Source organism: Sturnus vulgaris, chromosome 9, assembly GCF_052056855.1.
Source record: "Sturnus vulgaris isolate bStuVul1 chromosome 9, bStuVul1.hap1, whole genome shotgun sequence".
Classification (NCBI taxonomy): domain Eukaryota; kingdom Metazoa; phylum Chordata; class Aves; order Passeriformes; family Sturnidae; genus Sturnus; species Sturnus vulgaris.
Window position 1 is genome coordinate 765,076 of NC_142251.1, and position 20,815 is coordinate 785,890.

General features: G+C 50.6%; 1 protein-coding gene across 2 annotated transcripts; it reads right to left on the minus strand.

The window, feature by feature from the left end:
• Positions 1-6,711: 6,711 nt before the first annotated feature.
• On the minus strand, positions 6,712-16,846 carry LOC106862558 (cystathionine gamma-lyase-like). Of its 2 annotated transcripts, XM_088169572.1 has the most exons (12): positions 16,604-16,846; positions 15,532-15,670; positions 14,863-14,958; positions 13,424-13,533; positions 12,530-12,664; positions 11,276-11,333; positions 10,976-11,053; positions 10,244-10,399; positions 9,920-10,041; positions 9,095-9,147; positions 7,927-8,065; positions 6,712-7,155 (listed from the first exon to the last, which is right to left on the minus strand). In XM_088169572.1, exons 1-12 carry the CDS (start codon positions 16,802-16,804, stop codon positions 7,147-7,149), a joined length of 1,296 nt encoding a protein of 431 aa, XP_088025698.1. In that variant the 5' UTR covers positions 16,805-16,846; the 3' UTR covers positions 6,712-7,146. The 2 variants fall into 2 exon arrangements, with proteins under 2 accessions (XP_088025698.1, XP_088025699.1); XM_088169573.1 differs by lacking the exon at positions 10,244-10,399 and having other exon boundaries at positions 16,604-16,782.
• Between the last annotated feature and the right edge of the window lie 3,969 nt (positions 16,847-20,815).

Here is a 20,815-nt window from a genome sequence, read left to right on the forward strand (position 1 = left end):
CTCAGATGCAGATTTGGGGCCCATTTCTGCTGGAAGTTTGCACCCAAAAATGGCATTTTCCACTGGGCACTCAATGGCATTTGGTCCCTTTTGAGGGACAGCGTTCTGTGTGTAACAAGGGGGGTTCCTGCAGGTGTGGGGTGAAGGTCCCTCCTTCTGGCCAGGAATTTCCTTTAGGATCGTTTCTATGACAAGGTACCTCCTTTAGGATCATTTCTATGGCCAGGTTATTTCCTTTAGGATAATTTCTATGGCCAGGTTATTTCCTTTAGGATCATTTCTGTGGCCAGGTGTGGAGTTGCCCATGAGAAGGCTTCGTGAGAACACGGAGCTCTCCCAGGAGCTGACCCTGGGACAGAGGCTTTCCTAGGAACAAAATAAAGCACCTACTACTATTTACAGAGTGTGCATTTTGTGAACTCTCTTCCCAAGGAAAACATGAGGAAATGAAAACATCTCTGTTCTATAGTGGAAATACCTGTACAAAAGGCGTTGCCCACTCTAAGCAATGAGGTCTATTCTGTTCTTGGAGCAGCAATTGAGTGTACTTAAGCAAGGGTTATAATCAACTCTTGGTCTCTCTGTCTTTCCTGCCTTGAGAGGAGACTGTGTTGCTGTGTCTTCTATTGCAGCCATCCAACACTTAACTAACAGCAACAGTCAGGTATTTCCTTTAGGGTTGTTTCTATAGCCAGGTATGTCCTTTAAGTTCATTTCGGTCTCATAATCTGAAAGTCATGATTTCGATCCTCACACAGGGCACCATTTATTATCATCATCTCTTTAATGAAGGGATGGGATCACGATCATGCTAAAGGCAATTTATGACTCTGATACATATCAGCCTCAAGGCCATGAGATTTCAGAGAAGCAAGAATTCGGCCATAGTTCAAAAGCAGTCACAAGTTTCTTCATTCCAAGGCAATATAGAACATTCTGGTCCAATGGGCAGTTACTATGAAGTTTATTTTGTCTTTCTAACCTATCTGCTGCAATGTGTATCCTTTTACCCAATGAATTATTATTACACATATAGACATATATTTCTATTATAACATTTAAACTCCTAGCTCACCCTATACGATGACATTACTACACCATAAACCCCTTCCAGTTTCTTGCTTACTAAAGACATATTCTTACTTACAACTATAGAAACATATGTTTATAACTTTTCTGCTTAATATCTGTGTACTTTTATTTTTACATCAATCCAAGCTTCTTCTAAGGCTGCAAACCAAACCCTTCAGTACCTGTGGAAGTTTCTACATTTCCATTTCCTACAGCCAGGTGTGACTCCTCCAAGGAGCGTGGCAGAGAATTCCCGGGTGGGTTTTGGGGCAAACAGGGACAGCCCCAGAGCACCAGGCCGGTCCCGGGGAGCTGAGCACTGTCAGAAGAGTCAGAGCTCCCTCTGCTTGCAGGCAATTAGCCATGGTCTTAATTAACTTGCACTGCACGGCGTTCCCCGTGGGACAGGGCTCGCTCTGGATGGCTCTGGAAATCAGGATGTGCTTGTTGGGATCGTGAAGGTCTCTGATTTGTGTCTGAGGGCTCCCAGTAAATCTGAAAAACTGAGGAAAATTCCTCTCCTTATCTCTGATTTCTTAGTTCCTCTCCTTATATAAGTAATAGAAATTCTATTACTTGTTATGTTATATAAATGTGTACATACATGTAATACAAAGTAATGTTTAAAATTATATAATAATAATAATATTGGCTTTCACATTTATGTATTAGCTTTTGCATGTTGTTATTGATCATAAGTATTTAGATATGGTACAATTTATAACTCCTTTTAGTTGTTTGTTAGTATAACATAATCTATCAGTTAAGTATGCACCGTATAGCTTATAGAAATAGTAGTGGGATGAATGTTTTATATCATAGGCCTTAGCAAAACATGAAGTGTTAAAATGCTTCCATGTAAATAAGAGAATAACATAAAACAAATATCTTGGTACCCTGACCTCTCCAAGTGATAACAGTGACAAAACCCAGAGCACTGGAGAAGAATTTAACTCCTCTAACCAGGGAGTGTGAAGCAACAGGATGAAATCACAAGAAGGAATAAAATATATTGACTTACTCTACAGGCTGTCCTGCAGATAAATCAGAATGTAGAACCAAACAAAAGAGTTCTTGCAAGGTCAAAAGCCCAAAAGAATGTTTGAATAATGTACAAACTCATGAATATGCATGTACCCCAGCAATACACAGAACATTATTTTAAGTTAACGCTGGTATTCTTTGGCTAATTGCCAAAAACACTCCAGCGCTGGATATTTTGTCCTTTGTTTTCTCTCTTATTAAACTTCTTAAAAATTTTAAACCCTAAACTTTAATTTTCACAGTAACAATATAAATAAATAAACAATACAATTAAATAAAGAAACAGTTCCCAGGAACTGATGCCTGGGAAGTTCTACCTGGACAGGAGGCAGAATTTCTTTGCCATGCCGAGCCCTGGAAACAGCGAGGGAACCTGGGCCAGCAGCACCTTCTGCCAGCTGTGGTCACAGCTGCACCAAGGGGACATTGCTTGATGTGTCAGAAAACTTCAGCTGGTTTTGGTTTGGGTTTTTTTGTTTGTTGTCTGTTCTGGTTTATCTGTATATATATGTGTGTATATGTATATATATCCCCCAGTAAAGAACTGTCATGCCCTTTCCCATATATTTACCTGGAAGCCCTGTAATTTCACAGTTACAATGATTTGGAGGGAGGAGTCACCTTTCCTTTCTAGGAATGTTCCCACCTTCCTTGGCAGACCCCTGTCTTTGAAAGCAGAACGGGGTCTCACAAGAGCCAAGCAGAGAGGGAGCGTGAGAAACGAAGCCCACTCCTCAAAATTTTAGGAGTTTAATAAGGGACAACAAGGGATAGATCAATAAAGCAAAAGTAACAGCGTTGGGTGACTTTGCACATTTCTGGGAGTCCATTTACCACAACTCTGCCTCAGGCTGGCACAGCATTGCAGAATTCCACAGCTACATCTCTGAGGGTCTGTCAGGCAGCCCAGGGTGCTCTTCTGATGCCACTCTTGTTCCCTGCCTGTGCTACCTTGGTTATACATTTTGCTAGAGTGGTCAGATCTTGTGATACATCTTTTGCAAGCAGACTTACACCTCGAGATATCCTTGCTTCATGCATGATTTTAGTTACACTGTACACAACAGCGATTACAATTTGAACTACATCTACAGAAGGGGTTACAATTTATAATAATTTGCCAAAGCAAATACATAATAGCAAAAGCCAACAGTTACATCACAGACTGTAACAGGGAAACCCCCTCCTTCACCAGGTGACCCCAACCCTTTGGGTGCAGCCCAGGATTGGGAGCAGTTTCCCAGCTGCCACCCGGAGAGGCAGGTGAGGTTGACACCCCCTGATCCCATAGCCCAGCACGGAGCTCACCCACGGCTGAGGGCATTCACTGCCCTCAATTGTGTTCTTTCACCTCCCCTGCCTCACCCTGGGCATTTCCTACTGAGAGGAGCACTCCAGAGACCACCTTCACCCCCCCCCAAAATCCTAAACCAACCTCACACCAGCACAGCCTTCACTGGGGGGGGTTTCCTCTTTCCCAGGCCTCGTAGTGCTGTAAGCTGGGAGCCAGTAATACCCCACAAATGTTTTATTTCACCTTATTTCACCTCAGTTGCTCAGGCACTTCAGCCACACCTCTTACACTTCTCTTGCAGCCAATAAAGTCACCCAATACCTCAGTTTCTGTCCTATGGATGGCCAAGCTCTTACTGCAGGGAGAAAACACAACACCATTACAGGGGGAGTGGAGCAATGGGTGGCTGGAACCAGGAAAAAAATAGCAATAAAAAGTCAAAGCAGAAAAACACACAAACCTGGCTTCAGAATGGCTTCCTCAGTAAATAACCAGTATATGGGAGGGATGGCTCTCCTGCTTTTATGTCTTTGCAAAAGGATTTGCAGGCTCTAAGCAGAGCTGGCCCTGGTAACTCCTCTCAGGTGTGGGAGCTGCAGCACCTGCTGGGAACAAGTCAGAATTCTGTAATTACTAATTAGAATAAGAACAATGTATATTCTCTTATTAGATTAAAAACTCGATGTTTTAATTTAGATTAAAATCCTTTCCATCACTGGTATATTCATTACAGCATCTCCCTCCCTGTTTTCCTTTCTAACTACATCAGGATGTTACCAGGACAAAAAGTGGGATTGATTTTTTTCCTCTGACCCAGGCTGTGAACCTAGGCAAAAGTTTAGATCAATTTATTGATTATCCAAGGGAAACCTCCTTGGGTAAAGGCTGCAGAAAGTGATGACTTGATTGTTTCACTCCTTCTCTCAAGTCATTTAAAAATGTAAGGCTGGATGTGATGGCATCCAGCCTCCTGCTCCCCAGGGATGTAACACAGTGTCAAACTCCTTCTCATGGAACAAGTGAGATCACAGGGGCAGAGCTGGCAAATACAGTAACAGGGAGAACTGCTCTGGTCTGGGGAATCTTATGGTCCCAGGGAGGTTTAGGTTGAATATTGGGAAAGTTTCTTCATGGAAAGGGTGGTCAGACATTGGAACAGGAGTCCCTACCCCCAGAGGATTTAAAAGCTGTGTGGATGTGGCACATGGGGACATGGGGGAGTGCTGGGAATGGTTGGACTCGATGGGCTCAGAGGGCTTTTCCAACCTAAACAATTCCCTGTCCTCATTCTCCTGTAAGCAGCATGGTCCTGCTGCAGCCTCAAGTGTTTAAATGACTTTCCTACAAGGCAAGAAGTGGAATTCTCTCTGCTGTTACAGTTGTATTTCAAGTCTACTCCTGCTCCAGTTCCAACTCCATTTCCAAACATCCTTTAGCAAGACAGGAGAAAATCAGTATTTTCCTAGTGATTAGATGATAAAAGGGAGATGATAAAAGGGAGGAATAAAAATTGCCTTTGTCAGTCAGCTACTGCACACAGCAGCAGATAAAATAATTACAGAGCACTCATGGGGCTCAGGCTCATTCCAGTGATTCATGGGGATGTTGGGAAGCTGAGCTGGGACTGAAGGGCATCTGGAGTTTGTGCCTTGGAGTGAACCCAGTCCATAAATCTGTGGGATGGGAGCTGTGGTTCCCAGCCCTGCAGCACCCCCACATCCCTGTGCCCATGGCCATGGCACAGTGAGGGCAGGGCCACAGCTCCCAGAGTGGCCCTGGAGGGGCAATTGGGAGCCTGGCATTCCTGGGTGCCGAGTTCCTGCCCTGGGGACACAGGAGTGCAGTGACAGAACTTTCCTGTAAGTGAAAGCCGGAGTTTCTAAGAACTCTTCTGACTAATGTGGCTCAGTGTTGGCTGCAGAACACAAACCCTTCATCAAACACAGTGAGAAATGCCAGAGAAAGCTCAAATCCAGGCAATGGGAGGCTGGGAGGGAGCAGGCTGACCCCAGCACTCAAGGCTGGGGCCGGGAGCCAGGCCCTGCCTCGGGCTTAGCTGGGCTGGATTCAAGGCTTAGTGCTGCTCCTTTGTTTCCCAGGGACAAAGGCCACCACGAGGGATCTGGGCCTCAGCACGGAAAAGGAATTGCCCTGCAAGTGCAGGGAATCTGAATCCAAGCTGCAACATCAAATCCAGGGAAAACCACACCCCGTGGGCTACAGAGAGATGGAATGTGGGAAATCCAACCCCGGGCAGGGGCAGAGGGGTGGCTCCAGGGAAGTCATGAACCAGGAGACAGTGAAAGATCCCAAAGGATTCTCTCTTGCTCACAGGGAGGGAATCATGGAAGATCCTGAGCTGGATCCCACAGGGATCACCCAGTCCAAGCCCTGGCCCTGCACAGACACCCCAACGATGCCACCCTGTGCTGAGCACTGGCCAAGCAGGCCCTGAATGTCTGGCAATGTGAGACCAACTGTGATCATCATTGTGGAGGAGCTCACTGCATTCTCCCACAGCCTCCCTAAAGAGACACCAGGAGCCGGCAGGGCCAAGCTCAGAGCCAGCCTCAGGCTGATATTCCACGTGCCAAGAACATCATGGAACAATTCATTCAGAGTTTCCCTGCTGGCAGAGTTATCTGTCCTTTCCCCACAGAAACGGGAGAAGGGAAATCCAGGGCAGCAGGAGGCTGAGGAAGCACAGCAGCTTTTCATTTCATGGCAGATGTTCCTGTGACACAAAGCAGACCCTGCTGCTCCCCACGGGCAGCACGGAGCAGCTCCAGGGCACAGCACGGGCTGGGCTTGCTGGAAAATCATCTGGAGCTGAGCTGGTGCAACCAGGAACCCTCTGGAGGGACAAGGGAAAATGGGGAATGGCTTCACATGGACACAGGGCAGGGATTTTGGGCAGGGCTGGCACAGGGTGCCCAGAGCAGCCCCCGGAGCCCTGGCAGTGCCCAAGGCCAGGCTGGGACACCCTGGGACATTGGGAGGTGTCCCTGCCATGGCAGGGCTGGCACTGGGGGGGGTTGAGGTGCATTCCAAACCAAAGCAGTCTGGGATTGTGTGGAATGAGGAGGGTGGGGTGGGAACACCTTCAGTTTGGTTTTGTCAGGATTGAATCCCTCTGTGCAATGGAGCTTATTCTGAGTGTGGCCAATACAGAATTGTCCTGCCTCAACTCCATTCCCTCCCCTCAGCTCCATTCCCTCCTGCCTCCCCACAGGAAAATTCCAACAGCTCCAGGCTCACTCCAGCCCCTGATTCTGAACACAAGCAGAACGTGCAAATGGGAATATAAGCAAGGAAAAGAAAAGAGTTTTAATTAAAATTATTCCAATAATTCCCACAGCACATGCTTTTTTCAAATGACAAAGATTCCTCTTTAGAAAGTTATTATTTGCCAGGTGTTGGATATCACTTCATCTTCAATGTTGCATAAAGCATCAAGAGAAGAAAAAGCTTCCAAGCAAATCTCCAACGTAATTAAAATAAATCTGAGGTCAATCAAGTTTTTGAGCTGAGCTGATGGGTGAGAAGAGATGAGAGTAGTAAGTGATGAGTGAGAAGACCTGAGAGTAGTAAAGGAGTTCCTGTGCCCCAAACCCTGCAGCAGCAGGAGAAACACTGAGCTCTGCTGGCAAAGCAAGGGCAAAGCAAGAGTGGTTTGGTTTTCCATGTCCTTGTCCACAGCCATGTCCAGTTCCGAGTTCCTTTTTGACCCTCAAGGTTTATTCAAACTGCAGGAGGGAAAGGGAGGGATCATTGTGCTCTGCCCCTCTACCAACCAGACATTTTTATTTTCCTTTTCATAAATTAAAGTCACATTTTAGCATTAGACTTGGTCTTCATGTCGGCAAAGAGAAATACTTGGAGTTACTGATGAAAATTTTCTCTGCTTGTAAAAAGCCTCATCATTGCCCCCAAAATAATAAACAACCCCACACACACAAAAGAAGGGAAAATACAGGAACAAACCTTTCCAACCCTGATTGAAACCTGCCCTGACAAACGTGGAGCCCACCCTGAGCCCTGTGTGACCTGAGCAGGGAATTCCCATCACTGCAACCCCAGGGAGATCCCAACTGCTCCTGAATCCACATGGAGCTGTGCCTGGCACATCCCAACTGCTCCTGAATCCATGGGAGCCGTGCCTGGCACATCCCAACTGCTCCTGAATCCATGGGAGCCGTGCCTGGCACATCCCAACTGCTCCTGAATCCATGGGAGCTGTGCCTGGCACATCCCAACTGCTCCTGAATCCATGGGAGCTGTGCCTGGCACATCCCAACTGCTCCTGAATCCATGGGAGCTGTGCCTGGCACATCCCAACTGCTCCTGAATCCATGGGAGCTGTGCCTGAGCCAAGGCTGCATCTGGGAGGAGCTGCAGGCTCAGCCCATGGAAAGGCTGGGTTATTATTATTATTATTATTATTATTATTATTATTATTATTATTATTATTATTATTATTATAAAAGGATATTTTTGGAGGGGAACACCCCACTCACCGCAGCCCTCAGGGCCTGATACAGGTCTGCCAGCAAATCCTCCTCATCCTCCAGCCCCACTGAGAGACGGATCAAGGTGTCAGTGATTCCCAGAGCTTCCCTTTCCTTCTCAGGCACTGAGGCGTGGCTCATGGTGGCCCTGCAGGGACAAAAAAACATCTTTATCCCAAGAATTTGGGACTTTTATTGGTAAAACCTGCCCAGCTGGCTCCCTGGCAGCACCCCTGCAATGGCAGCAGGATCTGACACCTCCTCTGTGCCACTCGTGTGACCCCACGGATGCAAAGAGCTCCTGGCAGCAGCTCCTGGAAATGATGGGAATGCTGCAAGTCAGGGAATTGCATCCCCAGGTTGTGTTTCCAAAACACAAATGATTAAGAAGAAATGGATACTGAAAAATCTGGATGTGAAAAAGGAGAAAATCCCATTCCTCTTCCTTCCAGAGTTATTCCTTTTTTATTCTACAGAGGGGCTGGAGGCTCTGCCTGTGGGCAATGTGCAACCCCCAGTATAAAATCTCCTGGTTTCACTCCTGGTTTCTCAGATCCCTTCTCCAACTGTCCCAGATGACTCTGGAGGGTTTATTCTCCCCAGCTACAGAGGACACAGGCAAGAAGGGATTTCCCCATGTGCTCAGTCACTGGCACCAGCTCCTTTCAGCTGCTGGAGGGGTTCAAGATCTGCTGTGAAATCAGTAAGTGAAATGATTTAGCATTCAAATGTAGTCACTAATTTCCACGTACCTTTTCAAAAAGCAAATTGGCTTGGAGTAAAAGAATGCAATTCCATGCAAATCGTCTTTGGAGCAGTTTCAAACGCCCCCAGGAGGCGCTGCCAGGGAGGCAGAGGCAGCTGGGTGCTCACAGTGACCGTGCCCCCCTGTGTGAGCAGGGAGCAGAGCATTCCCCAATCTCAGCTGCTCCTTATCCCAGCACCCAGCAGCTCCTGGGATTGTCTTCATGGACACCAACTGTGCCTCAGCCCTCCGGGCAAAACTCCTCCATGTCTGCACTCTCACAGCATTCCCTCCCTCTGGAATCTCCCCTGGCTTTGTGCTGCACAACAGTCCCCGAGTTTTGCTAAAACAGATTTGGGGGCTGAGAAATTGTGGGAATTTTGTGGTGCTCTGCAGCTTTTTGAGGCTCTGAGGATGGAAGGATGAACTCACGGATGTGCTGCCAGGCTCTCGAAGCCTCCCAGACTGAAACCTGGGGTAAACACCTATGGGAGAAAGGGAAGGAGGTTATGGATGCATGGAAAGAGAATTCATAGAATCGGGGAATATCCTGAGTTGGAAGTGCCCACAGGGATCACTGATCCAGCTCCTGGCCCTGCACACACCCCCCAACAATCCCAGCCCGAGCATCCCTGGCAGCTCTGTCCAAACCCTCCTGCAGCAGCCTCGGGGCTGGGACCTCTTCAAGGACATGGAGAAAAAAGGAAAGTTTAGGGACGTTTTTCCCCCAGTTTTTCTATAATAACTTCTATGTTATAAACTGTATTAGGTGTAATTAGGAATAAAGTGCACATCTGGCAGGTAAGAGCCAAGATTTCAAACAGGCTCATCCTGTCCCCAGATCCCTGCAATGTCCTTGGTTGGATGGGTCCCCGGTTGGAGCCAGCCAAGCATTCCCAGAGCCAGGGGCTCCCTCTCTGCCCCCCGAGTCAGGCCCTTCCTCAGAGGCTTTTCCTCCTGAGGGCATTTGCAATATTCCAGCCGAGCTGCAGCAGCCCCAGCTCCCCAGTCCTGCAGAAAGCCCTGGGTGAGCAGCAGCTCCTGCCTGAGCTGGACCCGCCTCACCCTGGGAGCAAACAAACACTCCCAAGGGGCTGAGCCTCCCTTTGTTCCCTCTCATTAACCCCCAGGGACAAATGGTCCCCGATTTACAGTGGGGCACACCCAAAGCACTTGGCAGGAAAAGCAACTTCCACCCTCCCCTCAGCGGGGCAGTTTCAGCTCCCTCTGAGGGCGATTTCATTGCCTTTATTTTACCTTCAAGTTCTTGAGGAAGGCAAAGGCATTGTCTCTGTTCCCTTTGATGTAGAAGCTGACCATCCCAGAAACGCCTGTGCACTGCTTCTTTGTCACCTCATATTGAGGGTGACAAGGCAACCCTGGAATGGGGAGAGTTGGGAGAATTCCCAGTGAATTCCAGTGCAGAGCTGGGGCAGCTCAGCCTCACCTGAGTGACCCAGCCCCAGTCACGGGGCACCACAGCTCCCAAATCCCTCCCCTGGGATGTTCCCAAACCCCTCCCCTGGGATGTTCCCAAACCAGACCCCTCCCAGGGGATGCTCCCCAGTCCTGCCCACCCACCTGGGTAAAGGACCTCCTCTACCCATTCTGGATGTTTTTTTAGGAACTTGGCCACGGCCAGGCCGTTGTGGAAGTGCAGCTTCATCCGGACGTGCAGAGTCTTGAGCCCCCGGTTGCACATGTAACAGTCAAAGGGGGAGGGGACAGCTCCCAGGCCTATGGGAATGGGAACAGAATTCCACAGAAACGTTGGTGTTTTGCATTCAGCAAAGCCAAACCTGCTCTCATCTCCAGCATTTCTGAGGTTGGAACGAGTGGGAAGACACCCCAGACAATCTCTGCTCCTCATCTCCCACATTGGGGAGCCAATTAATGAGCCCAATTAACAGGCTCAGGCCTCAAGGATTACATTTATTGGACACAGTGCACCTTCACTGCTGCAGGCAGAGGACAGAACCCTGGACAGGAATTTATTCCTGGAAAATTGCTGGAATGAACAGAGATAAGAAAATTCTGCACTGGGCACATCCTGATGGGTGAGTGAGCTCCAAACCCCCCTAACTGCAGGTGGGCACCTCAGTGGTTTCAGGATGTGCCCCAGAGCTCTCCTGAAGTGCTTGGGAAGTGGAGACCAATGTCTCTCATTTCATTGGCATTTTCTAATTGAGTTTTCCCAGTTCTGTTAATTTCTATTCCCAGGCAGATTTCCCAGCTGTGTGCATGCACACCCTTCCCACCAGGAGCTGTGGATGTGAACAGGATTCCTGTCAGGAATTCCCAGTCTGGACTTACAGATCTGCAGGAATTTGAGCCTCTCATAGAGATCATCCCGGTTTACAGAGACCAGGCCCATGAGAACATCACTGTGCCCTACAAATGACAGGGGACAAGAATGGCATCAGCTGCTCCAGGGTCCTGCCACAAACCCCCAGGGACACCTCCCACCATCCCAGGCTGCTCCAAACCCCAATGTCCAGCCTGGCCTTGGACACTGCCAGGGATCCAGGGGCCTCCCCACCCTCCCAGTCAGGAATTCCTCCCCATTTTCCCACCTAACCCTGCCCTAAGGATGTGCTGAGCTCTCATACTCACCATTGATGTATTTGGTTGCAGAAGACATGGAAATATCAGCCCCCAGGGACAAAGGACGCTGAAACAAAAGGAAAATCACATCATAATTCAAGTTTGGGTGCACTCAGGTTCGTTCCCAGCTGTTCCAAAGGGCTGTGAGCTTACACAGGAAAAATCAGTGGAGAAACAAACACAAAAACCCGAGGATGACAATAGAACATGTGCTGAAAGCAGCAGGACAGGGAGGCACTCTGAATTCAAGGTAAACACAAGAAAATGTGATTTAAAAGCACTGCCCCAACTCCCAGAGGCTCCAGGGAGAGAAGAGATTGAGCACATCCAATATCCAGTGCACAGCTGGGAAAAAACAGCTCTACTGCTCAGCTGAGGGACAAAGAATGGCATTTCCCCTGTAAAGTGCATTTCCCTGGGAAAGGAAGGACTCAGACTGCAAAGCAGAAGAATTGCTTTGTTTCCCAGGTGTTGGAGACCCTGCCCTGGAGGAGCTGAGAACATGAGCAAAGGAGGTTCCTTTGCAGCTCTCTCTCCCCTCACCCCCAGCTCTCTGCCCAGGAGCCTCCTGAAGTGACACCAACCAGGAGGTGGATGGGCAAGAGGTGATGAGCAGTGCCAGATTTTTAATCAATCACTAATTAAGGCACTTTGCACAGGAAATCAAGATGTTCTGAGGAGCATCACTGTTAAAATGGAACAAAGCAGGCAGATTCTAGCCCATAGTAAGGTCAACAACATTTGGAAGTTCATTATTCTGAAGCTTCTGTAAAACTTAAAAAAATCTTCCAGTTATCAATACAGGAAAGTTCTGACACTTGTTATAAATGAAGTTATAAATTTCTAAGCCAAATATGCACCAGAACATTGAAGAAAAAGGGCAAAAACACCTTAAATTGGATGTCTTCAAGAAAGAGTGGACAAAGGTTGCTTGGTTTGTTTCTTTTTCCAATACCTACTGGTTTTTACCTTTGTGACTCAGAACAGCTCAGGAGCAGCATCTACAGAAGAATTGCTACAGAAAGGCCAAAGTTAGGGAAGACTTTTTAACTGTTCTGATTTCCATCAGGAAGAACAGGATTCCATGATTTCTGGGACTCCCCCTTCACTGGTGCAGCCAGCCCAGGTGCTGCTGCTGCAAGCAGAGCAGGTGACTTTACAACACAGAGCCCAGAACTGCAATTCCTTGGTTGTGTTTCCCTTTCCAAAATGGATCTCCAGCTCCACTGGGACAGGTGACAGTCCTGTCCTTTTTCCACACACCTGGAAATATGGAGACATGAAGCTGTTGTCCACTCCCACCAGCACATCCTTTTGCATCCCATGTGCCACATCTGCACAGGCTTTGATGTCGATCACCTTCAGCGTGGGGTTTGCAGGGGTCTCCAGCCAAAGCAGCTGCACAAACCCCAAAAAAAAACTCCAGGTCAGAGAGTTCCCAGTGCTGGGTGAGTCCCAGGGGCTCTGGGTGCTCAGTGGGGTCAGATCCCTGTGGGGTTTGTGCAGTGGGGACGGGCAGTGGCCCTGCCAGAGCCAGGGGAGGCTTCGGCTCCTCCAGGCTCAGGGAGGTTTCCCTTCAGCTGGGCTTGTGAATCCCAGAGCACCCCAGAGCATCCCAGTGTACCCCAGAGCATCCCAGTACATCCCAGTGTACCCCAGAGGATCCCAGAGCATCCCAGTGTACCCCAGAGGATCCCAGAGCATCCCAGAGCACCCCAGAGGATCCCAGTGTACCCCAATGCATCCCAGAGCACCCCAGAGCATTCCAGTGCATCCCAGTATACCCGAGTACATCCCAGTGTACCCCAGTTCATCCCAGTGCACCCCAGCTGCAGAAGGACACAGCCAGGCCAGAGCCTTTTCCCAGAGGCTCTCCCAGCTGAGTTCCCTCCCCTGGAGCAGGGATCACCCACCCAGTGCCACCCACCCAGAGCTCAGCGTTCTCTCTGCTCTTCCTCACCTTTTCCCTTTTCCCTCCCCTCTCTCCCCAGGGGTTTTTGCCTTTCTCAGGATGTTTTCCATGAGGCAGCACAGTGGGATTTGGTGGATCCAGCTGTGCCCCAAGCTGCCCCCCCTCAGCTCAACATCCCCCAAACTCAAGAGGAACAAGGATAAAACAATTGAACATCCCTTGAAAATCCCTTCTCTCTCCCTTACCTTGGTGTCTGGTGTAATTGCAGTTTTCAGGTTGTTTGGGTTTGTGCAGTCAACATAAACCACTTTCAAATTATACTCCTTTTTCATTTTGTCGAATAATTGTCTTGTGCCTAAAAAAATCCCCAAAAAATCACAAATTGAAACAACTTCCTTAACTTGCATTCCCTGCTCTCCAGCCTCTTGCATCATCCAGCCCCAGTCAGGAGGGCACAGCTTTATGCTGCACACCATAAATGGCACATTTATATTTTCTTTATTTACAAAGTTTCAAGATTGTTGTGGATTTAATGATCATGAAAGAGTAATAATGGGAATAGGGGATCAGAGTGACTTATGAAGTACTTGAAACCAGTGTGGGGTTTTATAATTAGGAAATTAAACAGAGAAGAATCATCAAAGGGAAGACTCCAGCTACTGTTTCCCATCATTCCATTAAAAATGATTCCTTCCTGTCTTTGAAGCCTCTCCCTGGGAAGATTAAAAGAATCCAGCAGCAACAGATGATCAGTGGATGTGCAGCACTCACTGCCAGGAAATATTGCCTGGATTTAAAAATATTGATTGGGTCCTTTGGCCAAGGTTATCCCCAGGGACTGAGTTTTCCATGGAGCAGGAAGGGATGGAACATGGAGGTGGATTCTGTGAGCTGAAGGAAACATCTGAGAGATGTTTGGGTGGTTCTTTTGTGAGAAACCCTTTCTTTATAACAAACCAGCCCAGAGGAGAAACAATGAAATTCACCCCTGCAGAAACCAGCCCAGGCTGAGGCTTTAATGGGGATGGGCTTTGCCTGCCAGACCCAGCCTGAGCCCCTGTGAATGGGGAGCTGAGCCCCTGCTCTGCCTTAATGACTCTGATTAATTGAGTTTGAGTGGTGGGGGAGGCCTGGGAGTGACAGGAGCAGATTCCTGCTGTTCCCAGGATCCACTTTGGAGGTCACCTGGCAGGGCAGAGCTGTGATATGAAAAGCAAATGTCTGTGTTTGTATTGGATGTGCACAAGCACAGGGAACTCACTGGCCAGCAGCCACCATTCCCAGGGAGGGGAAGGGAATTGCTTCCATTTCCCAGCTATTGCTTGGGAACAGCCACCAGGGCTGGCCTCTGTCACCTGCCCTGGACATCAGCCAGGCTGGACCCGAGTGCCAGGGCCTGGAGCAGGGACAGCTCTGCAGGGCAGTGCCACAGGTCACCAGCAAGGACACGATGGCACAGCAGGGACAGCCAGGCTGTGCTGGGAACGGGACTGAGCTCACCCTGCTGAGGGACTGTGGCACAGCTGGGTGCACTCTGCCACTGGGGCCTCTTTGGAAGAGGGGATGGAGAAAAACAGGCTTCAAAGAACAGGGAGGTCCTACATGGGAAATTCAGAGTTCCTGACATCAGACAGGTTTGATCCCTTGCACAATGAAGACTGAAGCCACACGGTGCTGTACTCACCTGCATAGACATCAGCTGTGCAGACAATTTTGTCTCCTGTCTTCAGCAGGTGACAGATGTTCAGAATTGCTCCCACTCCAGAGGAATAAGCCAAGCCTGGAGGAGAAATCAGTATTTGATGTGACACAAGTCAGACTTGCCTTGATCTTCCTCGCTTTGCCTCTGCAAAGAACCTGTTCTGTCACTGCCTCAGTGGGAACGTGGAGCCAGTGACAGCAGGAGCTTGATGTGCACAGCACAGAACCAGCACAGACACTGGGACAGACTGGGAGCAGACAGGGAATGGACTGGGACAGACAGGGAGTGGACTGGGACAGACTGTGACAGACAGGGACAGACTGGGCTGCCTGCTCCCACTCCCACTGCCTCCAGTGCTGCTGCACAAGGATGGATCCAGCTCAGCCCAGGCATCAGCCACAGTGAGGAAAGAGGAGAGAAACCCAGGGATGGAGCTGGGCTTTCCTAAATGAGAAGTGCTGGGCTCTTCCCCACCTTGGAGCTGCTCCTGCCCACAGCCAACAGCCAGAGCCGTGGTCACAGAACCATGGAATGGTTTGGGATGGAGGAACCCCAAAGCCCACCCAGTGTCACCCTGTGCCATGGGCAGGGACGCCTCCCTCTGTCCCAGGCTGCTCCAAGCCCCAGTGTCCCCATCCATGAGGTACTCACAGTATTTGGCTCCATCAGCAGCAGCCAGGTTTGTGCAATCCACGAGCTGTTTTTGGCCTCCTCCAGCTCCATCGAGGACTCCCACAACCTCCTCCAGGATATGGCGGCTTGGGTTCCCAAACCGGCTGTACTTATAACGCTGGGGTGGGAACAGGAAGCAAACTTCACAGAGAGCACTGGGAAAGTTTGGAATAACAGCAGTTCTGGGTTCCTTAAAGAGCCCTGGCTGAGGGCATCCAGCTCCTCCCAGAGCAGCAGGAGGGTGTCCTGGCACAGCATCCAGCTGGGCACCCCCACGGCAGAAAGGGGCCTGGGGTGCCCTGGGGCAAGGAGCCACATTCTCCTGGGTGCCCAGACATCCATCTGTGGGCACTGTGGGAGAAAAGGTCCTGGGCTGCACAGCCCAACCACCCTCGGAATGCCAGGCTGGGTCAGGCTGGAAGGGACCATGAGGGTGCCCAGGTCCCACTCCCTGCTCAGCGGGGCCATCCCAGAGCACAGGGCACGGGATTGTGTCCAGACAGTTCTGGGCATCTCCAGTGAGGGAGACTCCACAGCCTCTCTGGAGGCAATTCTCAGGGAAAACGTGTGTCCATCTCCATCACACTCTGTTCAAGAGGTGCCACAGGGCACTGGACAATTCCTCCCCATCAGTTCTTGAAAGCCCAAACATTCCTCTGGCAATGGCTCAGTACCACATCTTTAATACAAATTCTGGAAAAATGTAAAGGAGGAAAAACAAACTCATGCACGTGTCCCATTCCCCTAGGGGGCAGAAGGGCAGGAAGAGCCTCCCAGATTCCCGGCTCCGGGCAGCCCCTGGAGCAGCATCCCTGCGAGCCCGGGGGCACTGGGTGCTCCCTGCTCCCCTTCCCCCGCCTGCCACACGGGGATCATCCCAACCTCATCGCAACCTGTGCCGATCCCGGAACCCCAGGCTGGGCCAGGGACCCCAGCGGCTCCTCCGGGCCCATCGCTGCTCGGCGGGGCCTTCCCGGAGCCCCGGCCGGGACACGCCGGATGTGCCCAAGCCCGGAGCGGGGCTCGCTGTCCCCGTGGTGGCCGCACTCACCTGGTCCCTCCGGGGATCCTTCTGCTTGAAGCTGGTGGACAGCGTGATGGGCGGCACCACGGCCCTGGAGTTCCACTGCTCGGGCTCCTGAGCGAAGTGGATGGCGTTGGTGGCGAAGTGAGGGAAGGCCGGCAGGAACTCCGAGCACCTCTTGTCTGCCATGGTCGCAGCTCCGTGCCGAGCCCTCAGCCCGGGCCGCATTTAGCGACACCGCGCGCTCGGCGGGGCGGGGCCTTCGCACCTTCCCATTGGCTGCGGCGCCGGCGGGGGTGCGGCTTTCGCGCCCTCCCATTGGCTGCCGGCGGGGCGGGGCTCCTCGCTTCCTCCCATTGGCTGAGGCGCCGGTGGGGTGGGGCCGCCGCTCCCTCTCATTGGCTGCCGGTGGGGCGGGGCCCGCCCGCCAGGGGGCGCCCGCGTTCGCGGCGCTGTGGGGCCGCTGCAGGGATTCCCTGCCTTGATCCCGGGGAGCCTTTCCCAGGAATAACCGGGAACAACCGGGAATGAACCCACAGAACCCCGCAGCACCCGGCTGACCCCAAGGGTGATACTATTGAACGGGAAACAGGCACGTGTTCTGGGCTGCTGGTTTTGTTTTATCTTCCCTACCCTCAAGTGATTCGGTAACCAGCAGGGTGGTGTGGTGAAATGGAGGGCAGGGACAGAGGAGAGGCTCTGCCCACAGCCATTAAATTTGGGAATGGGCTCTCAGTGCCATTCCGCCGCCAGCCTGGCGATGATCCCATCACACCTCCTGTAAACACGCCAAAAACACCAATTAAGGGGACACGTGCCGTGCCCAAACCCGGCTTTTCCACAGAGCGAGATGAATCCACCGGAGATGCCGATGAGAGATGCCTTCCGTGCACAATTAGTCAGAGGTGGGGCAGCAGCCTTAAACCCTGACGAAATCCTCATCCTGGCAGCACTAATGCACAGCCCCATCAATCATGCCTGACAGATGGCCTGGGATGCCAAACACACAAGCCAGGCATGAGCGTCAGCCCATTAGTGCTCTTCGGAGCATAATTGATGCAGCTCTCAAACGAGGCAACAGCAATCAGGGAGGAAATCCTCCAAACACGCAGACATCAACAACAACAGGCTCTCAGGAGGGACAGCAAGGACACCTTGTCCTTCCCAAAAGCAGGAGTCAAAAAGGGAATAAAATCCAGATAGCATCTGGGGAAGGTAGAAGCTCATCAGCCTTGTGCTTCACTTGCAAGGGAAGCTACTGGCAGGGGTGGGACAAAACTCAGAATTGGTGCCTGGTGGATTTGTCCTTCCTTTCAATGGGGGAACCTGTCCAGGCAATCTTCCCCCTGGGTCGGTTTTATTTTTCCTTTTCAGAAACTAATGCTGGGAATGATGCCAGCGCATCTCCACTGAAGACGAAGTTTTTCTCCTCACAGAAGCAATCAGCAGCAGCATGAAGCAGACTGGACATGAGCATCTCCAAGCCTGAGCCATGGGAAGGACACCCTCCCTTTTCCTGTCTGTAGTGGTCACTCTGCTGACAGCTGTGCCCACACTGGAGCCTGAATGCATTTCAAGGACCATTGCTAGTGAGGGCAGTGATAATTGTACAAATCTAGGAATTCCACCTTGTAACTTGAATTTGGCAGAGGGAAAGTTCACTGCAATGCGTGAAACACAAGCTGCAAGCACTGAATTCACTCCCTCAGCTCCCCACAGACGTCCCTGGGGGAGCAGGGCAGATGCCAGGAGAAGCTGCTCAGTGAGAATTACACTGAAAGCACTGCTAGGGGATGCTCTGGGTGCAGCTCTGGCTCTCAGCTGTGCAGACACCTCACTGCAGCTGCAGTTCTAGGCAGGGCTGTGCAGGTGCACTGCCCACTGAAATCCCAGGTGAGGTCTGGGATAAGTGGCAAACTCTTGCTGCATGCATTGTGTGAAAATAACTGGCATGAATTGGTGGAAGTAACACTATGAAGGCACAAAAAATTTGCCTGGACACTGAGCAGAACGTTGAGCGTTTTGAAATGCATCTGAGATGAAATTCCCAAAACTGTGCTTATATATCTGCAGGAAAGGACTGTGTTTGTGTGAGGATCTTTGTGATCCCCTACTCACACACTACAGCTCTGCAGAATAAACCATCACTCAAACAGCTCTGTTTGTAACAAATAAGGGATGCAATTTCAACAATTCCACTCCTGCCACAACCCCTGAATTACTGCAATCTACACATCCCATCAAGGTTTCCTGCTGACTCCTATTGGAATAAATTTGGCACCGGTCAAAAAATTCCTGGAGCGTGACCCGTGTCAGCTACTGGAATGTGTCGGAAGTGATGGACACAGAGCTCTAATTAATCACTGTTCATCAGGAAACAGGAGAAACACAACATGGTTTTCCATGGTTTTCCATGGTTTTCCATGTCCTTGTCCACAGGCAGAGAGAGCCCTCCCAGGAGTGATCCCCACAGTGAAAATTCATCACAGGATCACAGAGTTACAGGATCACAGGATCAGGGGATCAATCACAGAATCCCAGGATCACAGAATCACAGAGTCACAAGATTACAGAATTACAGGACCACAGAGTATCAGAATAACAGGATCACAGGATCATGGAATCACAGGAGCACAGAATCAATCACAGAATCACAGGATCATAGGATCACAGAGTCACAGAGTCACATTATCACAGAATCCCAGGATCAAAGGATCCCAGAATCACAGACTCTCAGAATCACAAGGTTACAGGATCACAGTCACAGGATCACAGGATCAATCACAGAATCACAGGATCACAGGTTCAATCACAGAATCACAGGATCACGAGGATGGAAGAGACCTTCAAGTTCATCAAGTCCAACCCAGCCCATCACCTCAACTGACCCATGGCACCCAGTGCCACACCCAGGCTTTGTCAAACACATCCAGGGATGGGGACTCCACCACCTCCATGGGCACACCATTCCAATAATTGATCACCATTTCTGTAAAAATCTTCTTACTAATATCCAACCTACATTTCCCCTGGCACAGTTTAAGGCTGTGTGCTCTGGTTGTGTCAGTGGTGCCTGGAGACAGAGACCAAGCCCAGCTGAGCACAGCCACCCTTCAGTGAGCTGTAGACAGGGATAAGGTCACTGTGAGTCTCCTTTTCTCCAGGCTGAGCAACCCCAGCTCCCTCAGCCGTTCCTCACAGGGTTTGTGTTCTAACCCCTCAGCAGCATCTCCATGTCCTTCCTCAACTTCCTGAATGCGAGTCCTGGGCTGAGCCCTCGCTCCTCGAAGGCTGCTCTGCTGGGGAGATGCAAAAGGATCCGCAGTGAGCATTTCCGTGCCCTGCAGGGGAATTCCTCACAGCTCCCTCACCCTGACTGTGTCTGTGCACACACAGCGCCCGTGCTCGGCCAAAGCTGCCACAAATGCTGCTCTCCGAGGTGTTTGAGTTCAAACATCTCGCGAAGTTCGGCCTGTGAGCAAGGTTAAGTCATGGCTTTTAAGGCAGGTGAAATGCTGCCAAGCCTGTTCTTTGCCAAGCTGCTCAGTCCCGCTCTGATTTCCGCGGTTCAGTTAAGAGCTGTTGTCATTGCTCTGTTCCATTGTTAGGGTTAAGCTGTACCTTAAGCGAGTTGTAAGTCAAGTATTGTTCCCGTGTTAAATTGTTATGTTTGGGGTATAAGTGGAGCGCTATTCAGTCTGAGTGCTGGGCAGCTTTGGGCCACGTTCCTTTTTATCTCTGCCCTCCTGTCCTTTTGTCACAAACAAACACACCCCGTGGATGCTGTCAGGCTCTCTGTGCCATCGCAGGCGCTGCCCACGGCCCAGCCCTGCAGGAGCCCCAGCCTGGCGATGCTCCCAGCACAGCTCCTGTCACCACCAAAAACCCCAAGCAGGGGGACCCGGGCTGTGCCCAGACCCGGCTTTAGCACAGACCAGGGGAGCCCAGCAGAGATGGGGCCGCTGCCCCTGAGCTCAGTCCACATTTTGAGCCGAGCTGATGGGGGAGAGGAGAACGAGCTGAGAGCAGGAACAGGAGCCAGCCCTTGTGCCCCAAAGGCTGCAGCAGCAGCACAAACACTGAGCTCTGCTGGCAGAACTGGCATCACATTCCTGGGGTGCCCACGGCTGCTCCCACACAGCTCCGGGCTCCAGACAGTGCCAGGGAGAGCCCAGGCTGTGCCCAGCACACCCTGCACAGCCAGGGAGAGCCCAGGAACCCAGGCTGCAATTCCCAAAG

Coding starts and splice junctions, on each gene's coding strand:
- LOC106862558 (XM_088169572.1), bottom strand. CDS start 16,804: ATGCGGCCCGGGCTGAGGGCTCGGCACGGAGCTGCGACCATGGCAGAC. Junction 14,959..15,531: donor TGCTGATGGAGCCAAATACT/GTGAGTACCTCA, acceptor TTTCTCCTCCAG/GCTTGGCTTATTCCTCTGGA. Junction 10,042..10,243: donor AGAGGAGGTCCTTTACCCAG/GTGGGTGGGCAG, acceptor TCCCCATTCCAG/GGTTGCCTTGTCACCCTCAA.